Raw genomic sequence first — 25,272 nt, forward strand, 5'->3', positions numbered from 1 at the left:
GGGGTGGGATTGAGAATTTCCTTTTGAGAATGAATGGAAGTGCTTTGGGAGCAAATTCATTCACTGCTTTCATCCTAGAATTGGGACTATGTGGAAGAGGAGAAGGAACAGATGGCTCTCTTAAAGAACCACCGCAGACACGATGGGCCGAATAACCCCTCCGAGGCCTCTTTCACTCTTGGCTTAGAGCTGGGAAAAAAAATCCTGTGTTTACAAGTTAATGCAATGTTTATTACCGTGGGGTTTCCATAGGCTAATGGCCCACTTGCATTCAGGAAAGTAGTTCGTTGACGGGCTTTGCACAGATGGTAGCGATCACTGCATGGCGCAGAGACCACGAACTGTTCTGTGGCACATCGTTTGTTCCCGGTGTTGTGCCAGCAGCTACGGCATTCGGCTTTCTGCAAGACTGAGGGAAGGCAGCGAGCAAGGCGACCTTTCCAGCTAGCCCCTGACCCCGAGAGGTTGCTCAGCCCCGGGGGTCATCCCCAGAGCCAAGCATGTCTGTCCGAGAAAGACCCAAGGGACCTTTCACTGCTGACCAGAGCTCCTCCTGTTCAGCCGTTGGGGCTTTGCTGAGATGGTGACCCTTCCTCTGCCGGGTTCAGCGCAGCGCCTCAACGTTCTATCTGGCTGGTTGTGGGCTGGCATCTCTCTAGCTGACCCATGCTGTCCAATGAGCAGAAACTCAGAGGGATCCACTTGACCATTTTCATTAGAAACCTTAGGGGATGAGATGCTTACCTGCTTTTTGCTTATTTTTAAGGCAGTGGTCCCCGACCTCTATCGGTCTAAGGCCTACCTGGCCTCCAGCCTAACATGCCATGGCCCACTCGTGGCCACAGCTGAGCAATATTTTCAAATTAAAGGCAGCTCTGTAAGCAACACATCTTTATCTAATTTAAATATTTAATTTGACATTTTTAAAGACCCATATGGAGACACACGGTAGCCCATCAGTGGGCCATAGCCCTCTGGTTGAGAACATTTGCTTTTGAGGGATCTCCGTGTCCCTTGAGCTGCTAGGCCTGGCATCTAAAAGCCGCCCTGGTCAACCTGCATTCTAAATTGCACTCCAGGCAATGAGACCACTCTCACAGGTCACCGAGGCAGCCCTGCTGCAGCCTAATCTGTTGCAGGTGGTCTGCACCGCACCCCCCCCCCCCCCCCATCCCCAGCCACACCTACACGGTGGAAGCAAATCCAGAAAGGCATGCTTTTGATTCCATCTCCCGCATTCCACAGTTTTTCAGCTACTAAGTATGTTGTAATTGAGAGAAGACGTGAGACTATTTGAGCAGTGAGCGTCCCACCGAGGTGTGGTAATGACCAGATAATCTGCTCCACTGATGTTTATCAACAGTAACTATTTGTCCAAACACTCCTCCACTGTCTGGCAACAGCATTGAGAATGTTACCCAGTGAACCATGAGCCACATAGGACAATATTACATCAAAGTCTGCTGGTGATCTCTTAAAGTCAGTTCCCTGTGACCCGAGCCAGTTACATGTGTCAGTGTCTGGTGTAATGCTGTAACGGCAATATCTTGCTCCGTTCTCCAGATCAGAGTGCACTGGTTGGATCGCCCCAGTATAATTTATTTCTTTAGAATGCAAGACCTTACTGGTGTTTCATTTGATCTTGAATACATTTGTGGCTCAGTCAGCGTAGCGGTTAGCCAGGGACGGAGGTTCGAATCCCGCGCAGCCTCTAAGGAGCGTGTACGTTCTCCCCGTGTCTGCGTGGGTTTCATTCAAAAATGTACAGGGAATTGTAGGTAATTTGGGCTCGTGGGGCGAAATGGCCTGTAACTGCGCTGTAGGTCTAAATTTAATTTTGAAAATAAAAAATTAATTTAAAATCTCACCAGTGCAGCTTGTAGAACTGCTTCTTCCCCAGCTCCAGTAACCTGGGTTTGATCCTGATTAAAGAAATATGAGCGGGAGTTGGCCATCCGGCCCGTCGGGCCCGCTCTGCCATTCAATGTGATCCCGGCTGGTCAGATGATTGGCTCATCTCCACCTCCCTGCCTTTATCCCTTAATTCCCCCACTATGTAAAAATCTATCCAATCTTGTCTTAAATATATTCACTAAGGTCACCTCCACTGCTTCAATGGGCAGCACATTCCACAGATTCACCTCTCTCTGGGAAACGCAGTTCCTTCTCATCTCCATTCTAAATCTACCCTCCTGGATCTTGAGGCTGTGTCCCCTAGTTCTGGTCTCCCCCACTAATGTAAGCTACTTACCTAACTCTTGTATCTATGCCTTTCAAAATTTTAATGTTTCTGAAACCATAAAACAATTACAGCACAGAAATAGGTCAGTTTGGTCCTTCTGGTCCATGTCGAACCCTTCTCCCACCTAGTCCCATTGACCTGATCCCTCCAGAGTCAGTGCTGCGGAATCGGTCAATGAAAGGAGGTGTAGCTTGCAGGTCACCCTTGGGCAGGGTGTAGGACCTGTTTAACCTCCCAATCAGGGTCACGTGAAGCCATGGATTGCAGACGGTGGATGGTTTTTACAAGCAGGTTCTACAAATTGGAATTTATGATTGTCAAACTAAAAACACTGGGCAGATGAATCTGCTGATCAATGGCCAGGATGACCCGTCCAGTATGGACACTGCAACTGAAGAAGGTAACAGGAAACCATGTCAGTATTTGTACTATCATGAGCTCAACATCGACTACACCCTCAGATCAAAGATGGAGCCTTCACCGAAGGAGAACAGGGAGGCAACAATGACAATTTGGGGGGAGGGGGGTCAGAGATCGCGACGGATGGAAAGACATGATTGCCCACAGCCAATGGCAAGGCACCTGAATGAATGATAAGATTTCTCCTCATCCTTCTAAATTCTAGTGAATACGGTGCCAGACGACTCAATTGCTCCTCACAGGCTAACACCTTCATTTCTGGAGTCAATCTGGTGACCCTCCTCTGTACCGCCTCCAAAACCAGAACATCCTTCCTCAAGTAAAAGAGAAAGGATAAAATAAAAATAGAAGATTATGGAGTAAGGAGGATTAGTACTTTTTTTTTAAACGAAATATATGGGTCGGCACAACATCGAAGGCTGAAAGGCCTGTTCTGTGCCATGTTCTATATTCTATAAAGAGACCAGAACCGCCGCAGTTCTCCAGATGTGGCCTCACCAGGACCTTGTCCAGTTACAGCAGAACCTCCCTGCTCCAAAATTCCATCCCTCCAGCAACGAAGCCCAACATTCCATTGGGCTTCTTGACAGCCTACTGCACCTGCAAACCGACCTTTTACGATTCATGCACAAGCCCTCCCAAGTCCTTCTGCATGGCAGCACGCTGCCATCGCTTGCCCTTTAGATAACGTTCTCCCTGTCGCTGTCTGAATTTCCTCCCAAGGGCTGTGGTCTCCCCCGGTGGCTGAGGCCGGCAGGTTGGTAAATTGTCCTGCAGGCGTGGGTCAGAGGAAGAAACTGGGTGCAGGTGATGGGATTACGGGGACACTAAAATGAGATCCGCATGAATGGGAAGGGGGGTGGGAAAAGCATGCAAACACACATCCAGACAAAACACACATGCAGACAAACAGTACATATGCAGTGCGCATATATACTTTAATAAATCATAGAGTCTCAAAGGATTTGTACGAACAGTTCATTCAGTCGTTCACCATTCTCACTGCCCACGGGAAGAAGCTGTTCCTCAGCCTGGTGGCACTGGCTCTGATTCTCCTGTAACTCTTCCCCGATGGGAGCAGCTGAACGATGGTGGTGGGTCCTCGACGATTTTGTGAGCCCTCTTCAAGCAATGATCCCGGTTGATCATGTCGACGGGCAGGAAAGAGACTCCAGTGATCCCATCTGCCAATCTTATGATCCTGTGGATTGACCTCCGATCCATTTCTCCACAGCAGCCGTACCCGCACTGTGATGGAGCCGACCAGGATGCTCTCGATGGAGCTCCTGTAGAAGTCACTAATGATGGTGACCGGTAGCCTTGCCCGCTTCAGTCTTCTCAGGAAGTGCAGGCACCTTCCTGATACGTGAGGAGACAGTAGGACACTTCTTAAGTGGACCTATCCTGGACACATTCTGCTGATGGTCACCCAACCCCAGCTGGCCTGAAGCTAAGGGGATTATGATATCACTGTGAGCACCTTCTCCGCCTCTGGCTCTGGTGGCCTGGGTCTCCAACGAGCAACCTCCATATGGGGGTGCTCCAGCTTCCTCCCACCTTTCACAATGTACCGGGAATTGTTGGTCAATTGGCCGGGCATGGGCTGTAGGGCCTGTTACCATGCTGTATGTCTAAATTTAAATAAAAACCCACAGACACAAGGTCAAGTAAGTCAACAAAGTTCAATTTATTTTAAAAAAATATACAGAAGAGTTTTGAAGACGCTGAGCTGTGGTAATTGGACCGTTTTACTCCTGACACACATACCTGTCTTCTTTGCAGATTCCAGAGTTTGAGAATCTTTCTATGAAAAGCCATGAACTGCAGCAACGTGCCACAGTTGGACAATGAGTCTCTGTTCCCAATATTCACTGTTACTAAAAATACACAGTGTGTGCAATATTATTTACCACTTGCTATTTCCAAGCTGGTAAACACGACGAAGGACTTTTTCCAACCTTCTCCCCGCTCTTGTTCTCTGTTCCTTCTTCGTCTTTCTAGAAGCTTCCTTTTCTTTTTCCCCTTCCCACATTATAACTCTTTTTTGCTTGTTCATCTCATTCCTTCCATCAGTTTTGAGGGGATGACGCCAAACTGTAGTCCATGAAGGGCATCCCGATATGCGCATTTTTTCCTGTCCAGGTGGTCCAGGGCTTTGTGTCGAGCCAGTGAGGGGGCATCCGGCATTAAACACCACGTCCCCGCACACCTGGGGATTAACAGGATCTTTCCCGGAAAGCCCGTCAGCACCTCTACTTCCTCAGGAGTTTGCAGAGGTTTGGTGTGACACCCGAAACACTGGCAAATTTCTACGGAGGTGGGGTGGAAAGTGTGCTGACCAGCTGTGACGAATTGAGTCCATTGAAGGATTTGGGACACCAAGGGAGTCTTTAAACAATGAAGAAACTGCTGGAAGAAGTTTTCAGGTTGAGATGCCACTCCACCCTCTGCCTTCAGATTTCAGATTTCTTGTCAGAGTACGTACATGACATTGCGTACAATTCTGAGATTCTTTTTCCTGCGTGTGAGGCAGAATGACCACTTATTGCAAAAAGACTGCACACAATGTACACATGTAAACAAATAAAAGAAATGTCAACAAACTGTGCAATATAGAGAGGAAAAACTAAAATGCACTAGTAAGAGTCCTTAAACGAGTCCTTGATTGAGTTTGTCATTGAGGAGTCTGATGGTGGAGGGGGAGCAGCTGTTCCTGAACCTGGTGGGTGCGAGTCTTGGGGCACCGAGACCTCTTTCCTGATGGCAGCAGCGAGAACAGAGGGCGTGCTGGGCGGTGAGGGTCTTCAATGATCGCTGCTGCCCTCCGACAGCAGAGTCTCCTATAGATGTACTCAGTAGTGGGGAGGGTTTTGTCTGTGATGTCCCGGCCTGTGTCCATTGCCTTTTGGAGAATTGGTGTCACCATAGCAGACCGTAATGCAGTCAGTCAGTCAACAACAAACTCAATCAGAGACTCATTTAAGGACTCTTACTTGTGCACTTTATTGATATTCTTTTTGCTCTCCCTGTATTGCACGGTCAGTTTGTTTACATTCATTATCTGTTTACAGTTCTTTATCACCGCTCGGACAGGAGCTGATCTGCTTCAACACCAGGCTTTCAAAACACTTGACGTAGGTACTGCTCGTTGATAGTCATGTAGGAAAGTTACTGCACTCTTCCTGACCGATGCCTGTTTGAAACAGGTGGGTACCTCACCCTGCTGGAGTGAGATGTTGAAGACACTTCAACTGATTTGTATTTTTCTCCAGACTCTTGCATCGGTATTCCTGGATGTACCCAGAGTGCTGGACATTGAATCCCAGGTGGTCAGGGAGCTGAATGCAGGGAACAAGGGGATCTTTCCATGCACTATGTATAGCAATTAACTGGGATGGCGCTGTTTCAGTTTCTTATAGCTGAGAGTGACCGAGGGGGCCTCTGCAACATCGACTGCTCCAGAGCTCAACAGAAGCCGGTGTGTGCGAGTGACAAGAAACTCTACAAATCCCACTGCGCCTTCCAACGGGCCAAATGCAGGGACCCGACCCTTGAGGCACTGCCACGGGGCCGGTGCAGTGGTAAGTGTGGCAAACCCGAGGGCAGCCCCTGCTGCCCTTTCACCCTCCAGATGCTAATTCTGCCCCCTCCTCCGTAGTACCGTGCCTAGCCTCGTCTGCCATTCTGTTCATGGAACCCCTTACATTAAATGCTTCTCCCCGAGCTTCTGATCTCTGCAATTCCCTGCCTGGTCCTCTGCATTGATGGTGTGAAGAAACAAGTTGGATGAGTCCTAAGACCAACGAGTCTGAACACAGGCTGGCTGAACAGTGGTTTTTATTTGCATGCGTAGGGGAGTTGCAACAGGGATAAAAGACTCACACTCACACGCCCACTCACCGGATTATTATAATGCATTCGCAACCTCTCGGAGATGAAAAGGTAGTATACATTACCCACTGCCCTTGATATGGGGTTGGCACGACTCTTAATTAAGCTAGAAACTAATTTCTAAATACAAACTACACAGCTCCCAAACCCCTTTGTTAGTCCACACCTCACTAACGACTTTCCCACGTTGCTTCGGGGTCACAACCTGGAGTGGATCTAGGCTTCATCCCAGAGGAAAAGAGGCAGATGGTTCACACGTGGTGGGCTTTATGGTGCCATTGGCTGGAGAGCCCGGCCCAGGTATCGATGAGGCAATTAAATGGGCCATTGACCAGGCCTGTGGGTGGGGCTTAACCTTGATTGGCAGGTGAGGTGACTCCCGACTACGTTCCAGCTAGAGAGGTCATATGCCCCCCCCCCCCCCATCTACATGTATCTTTTCCCCCTTGTTTCTAGCTTACCTTCCTATTTCCCCACCCCCCACCCCCACCCCAGGCTCCCTTAATATCAAATTCTGCCTCATTATGGATGTTTGAAGCATCTTGCGATGTCTCGTTTAGAATAAGAATCAGAATTTATTGTCGTGAACATTCATCGTTTTGCAGCAAAAATTGCCGAAATTACATGCAAAAAAATTAAGGTTGCTCAATAAATGTCAAATTAAGAAAAAAAAACTGACCTGAATCTAAATGTATTCTAATTCTAGAATTCCTTTTGTCAATCATCTCTGATATTACTTCCAAGAATTTGAATGAATTTGAGAGCCATGTTCTCCTTGGCATGTGTAAATCCAAATCTTGGTTTATAATTGCACATTTTCAAGTGTTTATCCTTTCTCTTGACCTATCACTAGGGTCCCTGGGTTGTCCCAAGGTCTTGGTCTCGGATGGATATCACTAACTCCATTATAGAGCAAAGGTAAAGATACAAAACCGATGTTTTGGGCTTGAGCCCTTCATCAAGGAATGAAAAAATATCGGCAGGGGTCCGAACAAACAGTTTATTTTTATTCTGACGCCTGTCAGTATTTCCAAGCCTTGATCAAGGGCTCAAGCACGAAACGTCAGGTCTGTATCTTTACCTTTGCCCTATAAAGGACTCTGTTTGACCTGCTGAGTTTCTCCAGTTTTGTGTTTTTACTTCAACCGCAGGGTCTGCATTTTACTTCTCACTTTAACTCCGTCCGCTCAGAGCAGAGATGCGGAAGGTGGGGGAATCTGTGGAATTTGTGGCCACGAGCGGTTGTGGAGGCCAGGTCACTGGGTGTATTTAAGGCAGAGGTTGACGGGCTCTTCGTTAGCCAGGGCATCAAAGAAGGCTGGGCAGAGGGGAAATGGATCAGCTCATGATTAAATGATGGGGCAGGCTTGATGGGCTGAATGGCCAGTTTCTGCTCCTTGGGGAACGTCTTATGGACTTTCTGGATCGAGGGTAGCTCAGTGGAGGAGCCAGTCAGAGGAAGGATGGGACATGCAGGAGATGGGGGTGGGGTGAGGAGGCGGAATGATTGGGGTAATTGAGGAGGTGGGCGGCAAGGTGGGAGTGAGTTGGACCGGTGGGGTAGGGTTGTACTGCCTGGAAAATGATGATTGGCTTGGAAATCTTGGCCTCGAACCAGGGTCTCTTTAATGAAGCAGGCACCAAGAAGCAGTTTGAATCTGCTCGAGTCGGTGGGGGGAGGGGGGGGGTCCTCAGCCCACTTGTGAGGTTTGTTTGTGCGCAGGGATGAGAGACTAACAAAGAAGAAGCCTCTAAAATGCTATGGGGGGGGGGGGAGGGGTACAGCACGTACTTTTATCCAATTGCTTGCCATGATGAAATATGCCTGTGTGTGTGAGGGCTTCCTCAACCCATGTCTCCCTGTTGCTTGCGACAGGCAGGAGATGGCAGACGGTGGAGCAAAGCCCGTTCTACTGGGGAACGGTTAGCGCCGCGGTCAATGCCATGCTGCTACACCATCAGCAATTTGGGTGAGGTCTGTAAGGAGTCTGCATGCTCTCCCTGTGCCTGTGTGGGTTTTCCCAGGGCTCCGGTTTCCTCCCACCCTTCAAAATATACCGGGGGATTGCAGGTAAATTGGGTGACGCGGCTGTGCTGTACGTGCTGTAGGTCATTTTAGAAACATATAGGATTATGAAGGGTATGGATAGGATAGATGTAGGAAAGTTTTTTGAGCTGGCCGGGGAAACTAAAACGAGAGGACACAATCTCAAGATTCAGGGGAGTAGATTTAGGACAGAGATGAGGAAAAATAGTTTTTCCCAGAGAGTAGTGAATGTTTGGAATTCTCTAACCAGGGAAGTGGTTGAGGCTGCTTCATTAGACATATTTAAAATTCGGTTAGATAAATTTTTACATGATAGAGGAATTAGGGGATATGGGGAGAAGCAAGGTAGGTGGAGTTAGGTCATAAATTAGATCAGCCATGATTGTAATGAATGGCGGAGCAGGCTCGATGGGCCATTTTTGGCCTACTCCTGTTCCTACTTCCTATGTTCCTCTGTTCCTATGTAACGTTTCAAGAATTCTGACCTGAAACGTTGACCAATCCTTTTCTCTCATGGATCCCGTTCGACCTGCTTTGTCTTCCCAGTGTTGACGGTACTAGCGAATTAATGCTCTTCGATTCATGAAATTGAAATTCTGGGCATCTGGAAACATGCTTGTGCGGTGGCTCGCTGGGGCTAATGGAGAATTCCGGGTGCGAATCGGCGTTGCAACCAAGACACCGGGCACCCCAAAAATAGGTTTCCTGATTTGAGCCATGCAGAACTGATTGTGGGCTCTGCTGGCAGTATCAGGGGGGGGGGGGGATTGGCCCCTCAATACTGTCACCTGCCATCGGGGTGGCGCAGTTAGTGCAACGCTGTTACAGCGCCAGAAATTGGGACCAGGGTTTGAATCCGGCGCTGTCTGTAAGGTGTTTATACGTTTTTCCCGTGTCTGCGTGGGTTTCCTCCGGGTTGTCCAGTTTCCTCCCACCCTTCAAAAATGTACCGGGGGTTGTAGGTTAATTGGATGTAATTGGGCGTCACAAGCTTGTGGACCGACAGGGTCTTTACCCTGCTATAGTATAAATTTTAATTTAAAAGATTTACTCACTCCCAGGACCACCAGCCTCTAACTGCATTATGTTGATCTGCGGCCCTCTAATGTATATCTCATTACTTGTAGAGTCATTGAGCACAAGATCATTGTTACAGGCCCTTCAGCACCACCCCCCCCCCTTCTCCCTGAGCCCACACTGACCATTGAGCATCCACTTACACTGAACTCTTTTTCTGCTGGCCAGGTTCCATCAATTTCTCACCGATTCTACCACTCACCCACACATCAGAGGCCCGTTATCATCCCCACCAGAAATTCTCCCTATCTTTCACATGCTGGATGACAATTCCTGGGCTCCTGTTCAGTGGCGCCTCTAGAGATGGTGTCACCCAGTGCGGTAACTCATGCTGTCTCCCGCCACCCCCCCCCCCCCACCTCATGGACCTCTTCCCGTAAGAGTATAGTTGTAAATTGCTTAAATGTAATATTTCTTAGATTATAGGAATACTAACAACAAAATTGTTTTGTAAAATCTTTCTACATTGAATTCCAACCTTATTAGTAACTGAGCGGAACCTTTCTATTTTTCTCCTTCTTTCCCTTCATTCTCAAAAACAATATTGATCTCGGTTCACAAATACTAATGGCCACAAAAGTGTAGCGAAAACACCAGAAAATTTGACAAAAGCAGCGACTATAAAAACACCAGCAGCAACGAAAACAACAGCGCTTGCTGATGGCATGGGCAGACGGAACCACGTAATTCGAAGTGCCGTTGGGTAATAACGACGGCTCTGACTGGAGTGCATTAGAACGTTCAAAAAGTAAATGAGCGTCGAGTTTTTGCCTTGTAGGTATATTGATGTCAGCTGGGCTTACGGAAAATGTTTTTGTTGTTATAACTAACTATAGGGATATTTTTATTAAAAAAGATCATGGATTTCTGCTGAAACTGTAAGAGAATTTTCACACTATGAACCATATTAATCAAAATACACACAAACATTTCCCTCTTGAATATACACAGTGTCATTTTCTCCCCTTTTTCCCCCCTCCCTCCCACCCCCTTCCAAACCCACTAAACGTTCAACATATCCGATACAATAAACCCATTAAACAATGTCACCACACAATGAAAATAAACAAGAAAATTGTGTCATCTACTTTTACACACTGGGTCAGTTCATTTCGTCTTCTTCTCATTCTGTCATTTTATGGGGTGGAGGTCCACGGTAACCCTTCTCTGTTGTGTTCCATGTGCGGTTCCCAAATTTGTTCGAATAATGTGACTTTATTTTTTAAATTATGTTATTTTTTCCAATGGAATACATTTATTCATTTCCATGTACCATTGCTGTACTCTCAGGCTCTCTTCTGATTTCCAAGTTGACATTATACATTTTTTTGTACAGCTAAGGCTATCACAATAAATCTTTTTTGCGTGAAACACTGCAAGTTGATCCAATCACAAAGAAGGCTCGCCAGTGGCTATACTTTGTGAAGTGTCTGAGGAGATTCAGTACGTCACTGAAAACTCTTGTAAACTTCTACAGATGTAGTGTGGAGAGCATTCTGGCTGGTTGCAACACTGCCTGGTATGGAGGCGCTAACTCTCAGGACAAGAATAAACTCCAGGGGGTTGTTAACTCGGCCTGCGACATCACAGGCACAAGATATCATTCCATCGAGGACGTCTACATGAGGCAGTGTTTTTAAAAAAATGCAGCCTCTATACTCAAAGACCAAGCCCCCCACCATCTAGACCATGCCCTCTTCACTCTGTTAAGCACAAGGACGGTTTCTTCCCTTCCGCCATCAGATTCCTGAATAATCAATGAACCAAAGACCCTGCCTTACTTTTTGTGCAATTATTTTTATTTTTTATAGTAATGTTGTAAGATGGTTCTAATATGAATGTTTGCCCTGTGATTCTGCTGTAGATACCGAATTTCATGACTTGTTCATGCCAATAAATCCTGATTCCTGAAAATTGTTATAGGCAGTCATTTTGGTGTTTACCACCCCCCCCCCCCCCCCACCAACGACACTGTCACCCGGTGCAGTCCTCACCCCCTCCCTACTCCCTAGTGACGCAAGTGCTTCAGCCCCCTCTCTCCCGAGCCCACACTGACCATCTAGCTCCCACTTATACTGATCCCCTTTCCTGTTGCCTACGTTCCATCAACTTCTCACCGGTTCCACCACTCGCCCACACCAGCAACTCTTCCCACCTCTCATGTGCAGCATGGCAATTCCTCGTCCTCTCTGACCTTGCTAATTGTATCGCGGTTGTGAATAGGGTGCGCCTGAGGGGACTCTCGCAGCTTTGAAGACGTATCTGTACAAACCATTTTCAACCTTTTTTTGGGCTGCGGACTCTGCTCAAAATTTATGGGCCGCCTTGCTTGTGAAACAGTCGAGTTTAGTTGGTTTCTTCTGAACTTGTCTCCTACTGACCATACAAAGAGCATAAAAACTATTTCAGTCCATGGCTCCCCTTAAATGTGGTGTGGCCCCATTGAGAAAGGTTGATCTAGTGTATGAATCCCCCAAACCATCGTAGGTGGGTGCTGGACAAGCAGGGTAGATGGCAGATTTCCAGTGGTTGGCATGGATCCGGGGGCTACGGACCCCTTTCTGTGCTCTGTTGTTTTGACTCGATGACGTCGGACCAGGGGCGTAAACAATGGAATGGCTCTGTAACGTGAATCACGAAAGTCTGCAGATTGTAGTAAAACACATGCAAAAGTACTGGAGGATCTCAACTGGTCTTGCAGCGCCCGTGGGAGGTAAAGGTACATCACCGACGATTCAGGCCTGAGCCCTTCTTCGAGGAATAAGCAAAGAGCAGGAAGGTGTCAGATTAAAGACAGTGCTGGCAGGGAGGAGGGGTCCAGACCAACAATCAGAATTGGATATGATAAGAGGAGAGGATTAATTTTGGCTCTGTGAATGGAGACAGAGATAAGAGAAAGAGTGAGACACAGCTGGGGGAAGAAGAAGTGGGGTTCAACGGAAATTGACGAGGTTTGATGTTAATGCCATCAGGTTGAGGGCGCCCAGATGGAAGATGAGGCGTTGTTCTTCCAATTTGCGGGAGGTCTCAGACCGACAGTGCAGGAGATTGTGGACGGACACGCCAGCAGGGGAACGGGGTGGGAATTGAAATGGGCAGCCACTGGGAGATCCCCGCCATGGCCTAGGTGCTCCGGCATGGCAGATTTCTGCCTGGGCTCAGTGTAATACCTCCAGGATCCACCTCCCTCTGACTTGGAGAAGGAGTCTCAGCCTCCGATGCCTCTCTAGCCTTGGACGGGGAGCTCCCCCACAGGTACGCCTCCAATCAATCACATCTGCTGAAATATCGGACGGCAGGACAACGTTAATTTATTGAGGCAATTAGTTGGATGTTTCTTGCATAACTCCTTGAGGGATCTCCCTGACCCTCATTGCCCTCTCCCTGCACACTCCCCATAAATCTCTCTGCAAGAATAGGGCCCTTTCATTCATGAAGGCAGTGCGGCTTTTTAATTAAAAAAAAATCATTCTTGAGTAAGGACTGCACTGACAAAAGGTGGGGGGGGGGAAGAACTTTAAAGGTGAGAGGAGAAAGATTTAGGAGGGATCTGAGGGGCATCAGCTTTACACAGAGGGAGATGGGTGTGTGGAGCGACGCAGCGGAAGTGGGGACAATTGTAATGTTCAAAAGACATTTGGACAGATACAGAGATAAGAAAGGTTTCGAGCAGTCATTCTCAACAGGGGCCCTGTGAACCCCCACCCCCCCCCCACCCCGGAGCACGCCTGGATTAACCATTAAGCAAAATAAGCACGTATTTAAGCATCAAGGGAAGGGGCCACCACAGAGGTTTTCCCAGTGCTGGATGCACCATGGTGCAACTGAAGCAGGTCCCTACAAAAAGGGCCCCCCCAATAAACGAAAAAAAAAAAAATTCATATATATATGTTCTATTTAATATCGTTGTGGGGTTTGGCCTATTATTTCACATTCAGTACTTATTGAGTCTTAATGTCTTGTCAATGGAAGGGTCGAGGGGGAACCATTGTTGGCCTTTATCCGGTCCTGCCCCCTGGGGGCCCACGTTTAAATTTAAAAAAAATTAAAAACAATTTAGACATACAACACGGCAACGGGCCCTTTCGACCCATGAGCCCGTGCCGCCCAATTACACCCAATTAACCTACATCCCTGGTACGTTTCCAAGGGTGAACTCCCGGGAAATCCCACGCAGACACGGGGGAGGGGGGAATGTACCAACTCCTGGATTTGAACCCCGATCCCGGTCGCTGGCGCTGTAAAGGGATTATGCTAACTGCTACACCAATCGTTCCGATCGAGTAAAAGCCTTTTCTTTTCACCTCACGTAACATTTTTTTTAAAATGTAGTCGGTAGGAGAGAACTATGGAAGGAACCCAAATTGCTTCGCAGGGAAGGTGGTGCATAAACTTTTAGCAGTCCTAGGTCAACCTTAGTGGAAATAGGATGAAAATGGCTGGTTTTGAGGGATAGGGGCAAATAAGACAAGCTATGTCAACTGGACAAGATGGACCAAGGGCCTGTTTCCGTGCTGTGAAACTCTCTGGCTCCATAAAATTACAGCTCTCAGGTGTAAAACTAATTTGGGGGAGGAATTAAAAAATTTTAGATTAAATTTTAACATTTTTCAATTTAGACATACAGCACGGCGACAGGCCATTTCAGGCCACGAGTCCGTGCCACCCAATTTACACCCCATTAACCTAAACCCCCCGGTAAGTTTTGAATGATGAGAGGAATCCGGAGGGGAAAAGATGCTGGCTGTCTACAAGGGGCATAGACGCGGGGAGAACATACAAATTCCTTACAGGAAGCGCGGGGTTCGAACCCTGATCCTGATCTCTGCCGCTGTAAAGGCGTTGTGCTAACCGCGCCACAAACTGAAAAGGAACAGGGAACAGGGAAATCTTCAGATGCTGTGATTGCCGTGCAATACACGAATGTGCTGGAGAAACCCAGCGGGTCACGCAGCGCCCATGTGAAATCAAGGTAACCAAAATTTTGGGCCTGAGCCCTTCATCAAGGGGTGAGCAAAAAAGCTGGCAGGTGTCTGAATAAAAAGGTGGGGGGGGGGGGGGAGAGGAGAATAGAGAAGGGAAAAAGATGTACAGGTCCAGGCTGGGTTAAGGCCAACTGATGCCCTCAGCACAGCCCAACAATGGTTCCCTCTCGACCCTTCCATTGACAAGACATTAAGGCTCAATAAGTACCGAATGTGAAATAATAGATTAAAAATTCTGTTTTCTTCCAGGCCGGACCCCACAGCGATATTAAATAGAACCTGTATCTATGTTGTTGTTTTCATTTATTGTGGGTCCCTAGTCCAGCTGCACTGTGGTAAATCTGGTAGCGGAAAAAAAGTTCTGTGGTGGCCCCTTCACTTGGCGCCATTAAACATGCTTATTTTGCTTAATAGTTAATCCAGGCCTGTACAGGACCACAGGTGGGAGGTCGTAGGGGTGGGAGGGCAAAAAAAAGCTGAGGAGTGATGTGGGAGGGGGTAGCTCTCTGAATGGAGAGGGAAAGGGGCGAGAGGCTGGAGGGAAGAAGACAGAGGGATGTGGAAGAGAAGGAGACCAGGGAGAGGCCTAATGGATACTGGAGAAGTTGATGTTGCTGCCATCTGGTTGGAGGTTTCCCCATTGGAATATAATGTGTGGTTTGTCCAATTTGTGGGGAGCCTCACTTTAGCCATGGAGAGACATGTCAGTGTGGGAATGGGAATCAAAATGATCTCTGTTATTGCAGCGGAGCTGCTCAACCATCTCCCAGTCTCTCCGGTGTAGAGGCTACGAGGAGAGCACTGGATGCAATATCCTTGAGGAATTATTGGGGGCAACCAAAGTAATGATCGAAAGCCAGGAGGACAAGGCTGACGCGAGAAGCTGGATGCAAGTGACGGAGCCTGCCTGGTGGAAGCTTGTAGGCAGTGGATCGAAGTGGAGAGTTCCGCAGATTGCAGCAAGGGCGGAGAGTCCCTGGGGTCACAGAGTGGTGAATTTCTGCAGTCCTCCACCCAGAGTCTTGTGGACGTTAGATCATCGGGAGGGGAGGGGTGAAGAATTTCGTGAGGAAGTGGACGTATTTTTGGGCAAGTGTGGACAGAAGTGGAGATCAGACCTGGGGTGGATTCAGGCCGACTTCATAGAACATTACAGCTCAGTACAGGCTCTTCAGCCCTGGGTGTTGTGCCAAACCATAAAGTCCTTTTAAAAAAAAAATATAGTGAACCCTCCCTACCCTACCCTATAACCCTCTATTTTTCTTCCATCTATGTGCCTAGTGTTTCAGCCTCCACCACCATCCCTGGCAATGCATTCCAGGCCCCCACAACTCCCTGTTTAAAAAAAAAAAATCTTTCCACTGATGTCTCCCCTAAACCTCCCTCCCTTCACTTTGTATACACATCCTCTAGTGTTTGCTATTCCTGTCCAGAGAAGAAGATGCTGGCCGTCCACCCAATCTATGCCCCTCATAATCTTGTAGATTTCTAGCAAGTATCCTCTCATCCTTCTATGCTCCAAAGAGAAAAGTCCCAGCTCACCATCCTTGCCTCATCTTCCCAATCAGACAAGATCCTGGTAAATCTCCTCCACCCCCTCTCCACACTCTTCCTATAATGAGGTGACCAGAACAGAACACAATACTCTAAGTGTGGTCTCACCAGAGATTTGTAGAGCTGCAACACAACCTCTCAAGCTTCTCTTTGAAGCTGTGGATGATCTCACAGATGACTTATCTCCTTGCTTTCCCCCACCCCCCCCCTTTCAGATTCTGGTCACTTCCTTTAAATAATTCACCGAGTTGCATTTTGACAATTGTAACTGGATAAGCTTCTGCTGCCAGGAATTTTAATTTTAGGGGAATCCAGTTGCCGACCACACAACTCGATGCTAATTCTCTTCACTCTTGACGCATCAAAAAAAAACAGGCGATGTTACGTAGTGTTTCTCAACTGGTGGTCCTTGGGTTTGGTTGTCGGTGGTTCCAGCAGGAGAAAGATAGATTTTAACAGTTATAATATGTAGAACCAGTCGCAGGTCTGAGATTGAAAATTCTCAAAATATTTTGTCACCGACTCAAAAATGCTGTTGGTGGTCGAGAAGAGGGTGGAGCTCACCCATCTCCCACCCCCTCCACTGGTGGTCCCTGGGTTTGTTATAGGTGGTCTGTGGTATGTAAAGGAATGTTTAAGGTGGTTTACAGAAATTTGACATCATTTTTAAACATAATTTTTTAAAATACATTTTGTTTATAACACGATAGAGGCCAGTTCCGGCCATTTATACCCGTGCCACCCATTTTACACCCAAATTAACCTACACACTTGATGCTAACTGTGCCACCCCATTTGTGGTTGAAAGGAGGACAAGGATCAGCGAGATCCTGCAAGGACCCACACTTTTTGACTGTGATCCATTCAAAATCAATATCTTGCCAGATGACAAGATTGAGGTCTGTTACCAATTCTGCAGAAACCACAGATGTTGGCAGTTGTTTCCATCTGCGATGCTTCATCTGCCACATTTAGGGCAATTTTGTTGATTGCTGCTGTGAAGTGTTCCCTCTCTCCTCTGTTCATCTCCAAAGAAATTTGCCTCAGACTTGTTTGGTGTGGGTTCCACAGAAGCTGGTACACAGTGATGGCTTCCTTCCTCTCTTGGCCCAACAGCAGAGAGGAAAGTTTGCATTTGGATGCCTCCTCAGTTCCCCTCCATGCACGCGTGTTATGTTGTGTTGAAGCTGGCCTTTGGTGTGGTTCTGAGGGGATCAGTTTGAGTAGGTCCCAGCCATGAACTGGGAGGGGGATCCTTTCTCGGGTAGTGTTCAACTTCCCACCCCACCCCACCCATACCTACGAGGTCCCGTTTTCCCAGCCTCAGAACTATTAATCCCATTGATCCACCCTCAGCCAGTTCCTGGACAGTTACCCTCCCCTGGACCAAATAGCCCTTGTCCTTCTCCAGACACTTGAACTCCTCCAGTATAAAAGGTATGGCTTCTTAACCTGTTGTGACTAGACTGATTGATGGGCATCCTTTATGGACTTTGTGATGGAACATCCTTCCATCTATCCAAAAAGACGCAAGGTCAAGAAGCAGGAGTAGACCTCCCTACCCTTGGAGCCTGTTCATTAGGATCATAGTTGATAGTTTCGTGATCTATCCCTGTCCCCTTCATCTCTTCCTGCCCAGAAATCCATCAGTCTGTGTTTTGGATGAACCTCCGTAGTCTGATAGGAAGAATTCTAGAGGATCACACCCTCTGAGCCATGAAATGTTTCCTCATCTCGGTCCTTATTTTGGGGGCCCCTGCTCCTACCCTTTAGGAAGATTGTATGTTCCGATTGTATGTCCTCGCGTTCTCCTCAAGTCTGGGGCACACTGACCTGCTTACTCTCTTGTCAGGAACATGCCAGCACTGGAGCCAGAATTTCGTCTCTTGCTTGACAACTCAGAGCTTGAGGCTGCAAATGCGTGGTCTCTCGGTTTTGTCGTTGGCTGGCGTTGGTGCTTTAGGTCCAGATAAAGGAGGATTGGAATTGCCGGGAAAGTACAAGTGAGACTTGGAAGGGACCGGTGAATGTTACATCACTGTTTTACCCCGGAGTTTAGAACAGCAGAGTACAGGCCCTTCGGCCCTCGATGTTGTGCTGACCTATATATTCCTACTGAAATAACCCTCTATTTTTCCTTCATCCATGTGCCCATCTAAAAGTCTCTTAAATGCCCCTAACATTTCAGCCTTCAGCACCATCCCTGGCAAGTCATTCCAGGCCCCCACAACTCTCTGTGAAAAAACCCTGATGTCTCCTCTAAAGTTTCCTCCATTCACTTTGTAAACGTGTCCTCTTGGTGTTTGCTACTTCTGCCCTGGGAAAAAGACGCTGGCTGCCACCTTATCTGTGCCCTCCCATGATCTTGTAGACCTCAATAGAGGTCTTTTCTCATCCTTCGTCGGTCCGAGAACTGCTTACCTTGCCTCAAAAGACTTATTTCCAATCCACGCAGCATCCTGGTAAATCTCCTCTACAACCTCTTCTACATCCTTCCCATAACGAGAACACAATACCCTAAGTGGGGTCTCACCAGAGTTTTGTAGAGTTGAAACATGACCACGTGACTCTTGAACTCATTCCCCCGGCTAATGAAGCCCAGCGTCCCATCGGCCTTCTTAACTATCCTCTCAACCTGCGCAGTGACCTTGAGGGATGTATGGATTTGGATCCCAAGGTCCCTCTGTTCATCCACAATGATAATGCTTCACCTCACACTTATCCAGATTGAACTCCATCTGCCACTTTTCTGCCCAACTCTGTATCCCCTCCAACCCTTGTATCATCTGCAAACTTTCTTCTGCCTCTTCATCCAGGTCATTAATAAAAATTACAAAGAGCAGGGGACCCAGAACAGATCCACTAGTCACTGACCACCAGGCAATGTTCTAACAAAGGGAAAAGTTTGACTGGGAATGCCTTGGCACTGTTATTTCTGAGATGGGTTGATCTGTGTTTCAGAGAGGGCTAAAGTAAGATGCCAGGAAGACAGAGCCCAAGCACTTGCACAGACGAGAAAAGCAACGGACTCCATCATAGTCCCAGAATGCAATGAGGATGGCTCCTTTGCACAGGTAATGTGGTCAATCACGTGTTGAAATGATGCAGGGTTGAGATTTGAGATTTGAGATATGTGTAACATTCATATTTTGTTTATTGATACATAGTTAAAACCAGATTTTGTTGCCCTCCTGAGAGGGAAAGAACTATCATTTAATTTTTAAAAAGTTTTAGGCAAATAACACAGTAACAGGCCCATCCCGGCAATGAGCCCATGGTGCCCAAATACTCCAATTAACCCATAACCCCTGTATGTTTTTGGAGGGTGGGAGGAAACCGGAGCACCTGGAGGAAACCCACACTGTTATTTGAGAACAAACTCCTTACAAACAGTGTGGGATTTGAACTCTGGGGTTGCTGGAGCCATTATCTGCTAAGCTAACTTGGCTGCAATTTTTAGTGATCTCTTGAAACAAAGAAAGTGGAGGGGGTTGTGGAACGAACTGCCAGCTGTAATGGTGGTAAAGAAAATGTGGACAGGTACATGGATGGGAGGGGTATGGACTGGATGGAGGTCAGTGAGGATAGGCTTAATAATAGTTTGGCACAGACTAGAAGGGTTGAAGGGCCTGTTTTCTGTGCTATAGTGTTCTATGGTTCTAAAGAAGGGTGGGGAACTTTTTTAAAAACATATTCCACCTTAAGTATTCCCTATGCCTTAGGTGCTCTGTGATTAGTAAGGGATGGCTTAAGGTGGTATGTGAGTGGAAAGAAAAAGTTTGAGAAACACTGTTTTAATCGTCCCTCATGGACTCGTTATGTGCACGGTTTCAGAACTCCAAAGGAAATGGCCAATGACAATTTTTCTCAAGCAAAATATTTCCACATCAATGGGTCTAGAGCAGTGATTCTCAACCTTCCCTTCCCACCCACATCCCACCTTAAGCAATCCCTTACTAATCACAGAGCACCGATGGCATCGAGATTACTTCGTGGGATGTGAGTTTTAAAAAAAGGTTGCCCACCCCTGTTCTAAAGGTTCAACTGTAAGAGCATCACTGGAATCCCGTTGATTTTCATGTAAAGTTAACCCACACTGCCAGTCGGAGCAGCTCAGAAATTCTGCCCGACTGCGTCAGGGAGGGATTGCCTAGATCATTTACCTCTCGGCTAATTACACTCTTGATTCTTTGGTTTATGAATATGGAGAGGCTCCGACAGCTCAGTGGTAAGAGCACTGGTCTTGAAAACTGGGGTTGCGAGTTTGTCCCTTGCTGGGGCCTCATTTCTGCGAAGGGCGCCGGATAAAGTGCCGACTCTCTGTCTTCCTTACCGTAGAAGAAATGGAACTCCTGAGAGGGAGTAATGGAATGGAATGTACATTACATTCTAAATGTAGTATTGTATGACAATAATGGAACCTTTACCTTAAAAGTCTCTTTATGAGCCGATCTACCTGTGATGTCATCTTCAGGGAATTATGTATCTGTGTTCACAGATCATTCACTACCACTTCTCTGGCTTCCCACATAAATCCCATATCTAATCCAGTTCACTACCTCACCATGAACACCGAGCGACCAAGCCTTCTTGATAACCTCCCATGTGGGACCTTATCAAAGGCCTTACTAAACTCCATGTAGACAACATCCACACCCTTTCCTTCATCAACCTTCCTGGTAACCTCCTTGAAAAACTTATCAAATTGGAGAAAGAGCAGCAGGGACACTCGAAACGTTTCTTCTTTCTTTCTTTTTAAAATAGGGGTCTCCAAAGTGGTCGATGGGACCATCCAAGGTGTCCATAAAAGCCAGAAGGGTCGAAAGGGGGGTCTATAACATCGGGGGGGGGGTGGGGGGATGGTTGATTTAATAGAGCGCCTAAGGCAGTGTTGGCCAAGCTCTCATGAAAGCGGAGCTTCGTGGCTGCCATGTTGTATTCGGCTTTGGCCTATACAATAGTTGAGAGGGGAGGATGAAAGGAGGCATGAGGTAGGTCCAGTGCTGCCACCCTTCCCCCCAGTCGAGTGCCACCAACTCCCAGTCCAGCACCACCCCCCGCCCAGCGCCGTCACCACCTCCCCTCCCCCCCCGTCCAGCGCCGCCACCCCATCCACCCCATCCCGCGCCATCACCACTTCCACTCTGTCCAGCGCTGGGATTCCATGGGCCCGATGATGGACCATGTAGTCCCTGAAGTTTGAGGACCCTGTTTTAAAATATCTTTATTGAGTTTAACATCTAAACTTGCATGCAGAATGTAATGTGATATATAACCAGTCGTCTAATTTACACGTAATCAGAAAGAATAATATAACAGCGTTAGCCAGGTGCCTATTCATATGAAAAGTAATAAAGCATGTGCTTAATGTACATAATTAAACCTATTTACCAAATTATTTGGGTTAAAACAGGAACCTATAAAACTGATCTATCTTCTCCCTCTAATCAAGGTTACGTTAGTTATACAAAAGGAAGTTTGGAATCAAATAGCGACCTCCAGGCCTGAGACATTTCTCCGTTGGGTGAAAACTTACCGATGTAAGAAAAAACAGGCATATGAATTTTTGCTGTAAATAATCCGTCTGCTCCCTTGTGATGCAGAATCAGACAATCGCAGCCAATGCAGAGAATGCGCTGTGAGACAGCAATAACATTCCAGCGGGGTGTGGTCAGTGGTTCTTTGTGTCAACACTCTCTTGACCCCGTTAAATTGGCAAGATGAAGACAGCAATATGGGAGCGGGAGTTGACCTCTGATCCAACATTCAATATGCTCTTATCACTTGTGTATTCTTCTGGCAGACAAAGGAGCCATTCAGCCGATTGGGTCTGGGCCAGCTCTCAGTCATACAATGCACTGCCTTCCTTGTTCATCCCTCACCCCGCAGTGCCATGGAGCACTCTGGCATCGGGCTTGTTCAGCGGAGAAGATTGTGTGGTGGGGGGGTGGGAACTGCCCAGATGTTGCTCCCCCCTCCCCATGTGTTTTCTTTATCTCAGGGAGGTGGTGAGAAGGAGATATAAGGGTGGCATGTAAAGGGTTTCCAGATGGACACGTGAATACGCAGGGAATGGACCGCGTTCAGGCAGTGTGATTTGACCTTGTGTTTGGGCCGAACTGTTCCTGAGCTGAACTCTTCCATGCCTCATCTCCATGGCGAGTTGTTACACAGCCAGCATGAGGAGAATCCATTTAAAATGTGACATCTTTCCCATGATCAGCTGGACAATGGCTTCTTCTGCTACACACTAGTTTTGTGAGTCCACAGGACCCCAAAACCCAGCAGCAATAATTGTGCACCACGAAAAAGGGTCTCTTAAACAAAAGTTGCTTTTAATTATCTTTAAATGTGAAAATAGAATCAAAATTTAACTTATCTCTATTGACTCATTTAACCCTCTTCTAATGCTAAGCATATGTGTGTGTAATATGTGTGTAAGTTCAGCAAAGTTCTGTTTATAGTCCAATCTCATTGGTTGCAGGCAATGCTTATACTGTGCACAGAAGTTAACATTAATAAAGTTCACCAGGCTTTGGTGCTTAACAAGATAAATGGTTAAGACTCAGGAGGGTTCTTGTTGGTCTTCAGAGAGAGAGTTTTTCTTGTTCCAGGACATCCACAACTGATTCCTTTTTAATCGGCCACTCCAGTATCTTGCTGACAAAACTTGCCCCCTTCAGGGTTCTCCAGATGATAACCTCTTTCTTTCAGATCACCACAGAGTTCCTTTCTGTTTCTCCTATTCCAAGGGAAACACCAGACAAGCCAGTCCTCTCCTTTGATCAGGTCATTTTCCAAAGCTTGCCAGCTTGTCCCTCTGGAGCCGATGTCTGTGTCTCTCCTCTCTCTCACTCCCTCCCACTCTGAGAGCCAAGCCTGTTGTTTTCTCCTCTCTGCCTGCAAAGATCACATAACCTTCCAGACAGCAAGTTCTGTTTTCCAGACAGAGCTGCTACTCCCTGTTGTTACATTTGTTGCCTTTTGCAAATGACTGTCCATCACGAGTCTCTTGCAAAAGCTCCTGCAAAAATTCTGTTTTAAAATGTTTGTGTGTGACCTGCTCTAACAAACCTTTCCCAATTTATCTCCCAAACACCTCTAAATACTCTGTCACACTAGACACTTCCCATTTTAATAAAAACACCAAACTGCGGGCAAACTTGGCAAGTCTCACGGCGACGTTTCGAGCCTGAGCTCATACCTTTGTGAAGGGCTGAGGCCCGAGATGTTGGTTATATGTCTTTACCTCCTCTGGACAATCAAAATGCCGAAATGCTGGAGGAACTCAGCCGGTCTCGCAGCGTCCACAGGAGGTAAAGATATATCACTGACGTTCACAGCATCTGCAGACCCTTACCCCTTATGGACGCTACAAGATCGGTTGAGTCCCCCCGCATTTCTGTGGTTTTTAAGCCTCTGCAGACTTTCATATTTCCCACCTCCCATTTTAATGCCCAGTGGAAAACATCATTGTGCTGGTTTTAATATATTTTTGGCCAATTTCATTTTTTTATTGCAGAGGATCCAAGTGGAAATGAATGCTAAATGCATCCCAGTTTAAGCTTGCCCAGGGAGGGTGAAATTGAATTTTGAGGGATAATGGTTCCTTTCTTTCTGTGGTTTAACAGGTTCAGTGCCACAAGTTGACGGGCTACTGCTGGTGTGTTACACCTGAGGGCAAACCAGTCAGCGGATCTTCAGTCCACAACAAGACTCCAACCTGCGCAGGTATTAGACATGCGTACGCTTTGTGTGGCCAGAAGGATTTACCGAATCTACTAACTCCCTTTAAAAAAAACTCTTTATTTTGCTTGTTGGATAACACTGGACAACAACAATTTTGCTTCATGAACACTTACATTTTAAAATGTTAGACATGCAGCACGGTAACAGGCCATTTCAGCCCACTAGCCCGTGCCACCCAATTACACTTAATTGATCTCCCTGTATGTTTTGAATGGTAGGAGGAAACTAGTGCCCCTGGAGGTAATCCATACAGACACGAGGAGAACGTACAAACCCCTTATAGACAGCGCAGGATTCAAACTCTGGTCCTGATTGCTGGCGCTGTAACGGTGTTGAGTTAACCGCCACGCCAATCACGTTTAAGTGTATTTTCTGCAGATTGGGCTGCTCAACACGAAAATCACCTTAAAGTTTTTCTATCATGTACCTTTTTTTTAGAAATAACTTATTTCTGTGATTTCCTATCATATTTTAAGTCTACTAGTATATTAACCACAGAGCAAGCTGTTTTGGTCAGTCCAAGCATGCCTGGGCAGGTGCTATGTAAATGTTGTCTTAGGCCTGGGCATGCTTAGTCAGGATAGATGCAGACAGGCTATAAAAGCAGCTCACATGTACAGATGCTGGGCATTACATTGATTATAGATTGGACGCATGTTGATAAACATGTTTTTCAGGCAATAGCACAGTGAGTGTACTTAACAATGGTATTTATTGTCTTCAGGAAGATTTCACCTAGTAGAAATGTTGCAACAGCAGTGAGATATTCCGTTACATTTGTGGCGAGTACATGCTTAAGGCTCAAAGATGCAACATGAATGCAGTTATTGAGAAAGCCTATCTCTACTTCAGTTGTGAAATTGGTGACCAAGATAAGCCCTGGGCTCCTCATATTTGTCGTGCAACATGTGTGGTCAACCTGAGAGCTTGGCTCAGCCTCATTATGTGGTTAAGCAGACTAAATTCAATAAAAGTTAATTTAATGTTTCTCCAACGTGATGCAGCAAACCTGGAATTATCTTTGTGTTCAGTATGAAGACGTCGATCATAATCCCCAATTTTTTCCCCCAGGAAGCAAACCTTTTGAAAATATTTGTTGTCCAGTGTAATTTATTTGCAAAAATGGAAAATGAAACATTTTTATTTTCAATGAAAATCAAATAAGCTGCAGGAAATCTGAAATTTGGCGGAAAATGTGGCGAGAGAAAAAAGTGGGCGAGGAACTCTGAGATCAACGAAATGCCGCAGAGCTGCAATTGAGTGAAATCCAGAATGAGAACTCTACTGTTTCTCTCTCCACAGGAGCT

General features: G+C 46.8%; 1 protein-coding gene across 1 annotated transcript in view; it reads left to right on the plus strand.

Moving 5' to 3' along the window:
• The first annotated feature begins 6,056 nt into the window (after window positions 1-6,056).
• LOC138748077 (SPARC-related modular calcium-binding protein 1-like) overlaps window positions 6,057-25,272 on the plus strand; it is a 66,197-nt gene continuing 46,981 nt past the window's right edge. The window contains exons 1-3 of the mRNA XM_069907770.1: window positions 6,057-6,243; window positions 19,178-19,290; window positions 23,848-23,947. Coding sequence (XP_069763871.1) covers window positions 6,057-6,243; window positions 19,178-19,290; window positions 23,848-23,947 — 400 coding nt within the window. The remainder of the gene's footprint in view (window positions 6,244-19,177; window positions 19,291-23,847; window positions 23,948-25,272) is intronic.

Source organism: Narcine bancroftii, chromosome 13 (assembly GCF_036971445.1).
Source record: "Narcine bancroftii isolate sNarBan1 chromosome 13, sNarBan1.hap1, whole genome shotgun sequence".
NCBI lineage: Eukaryota > Metazoa > Chordata > Chondrichthyes > Torpediniformes > Narcinidae > Narcine > Narcine bancroftii.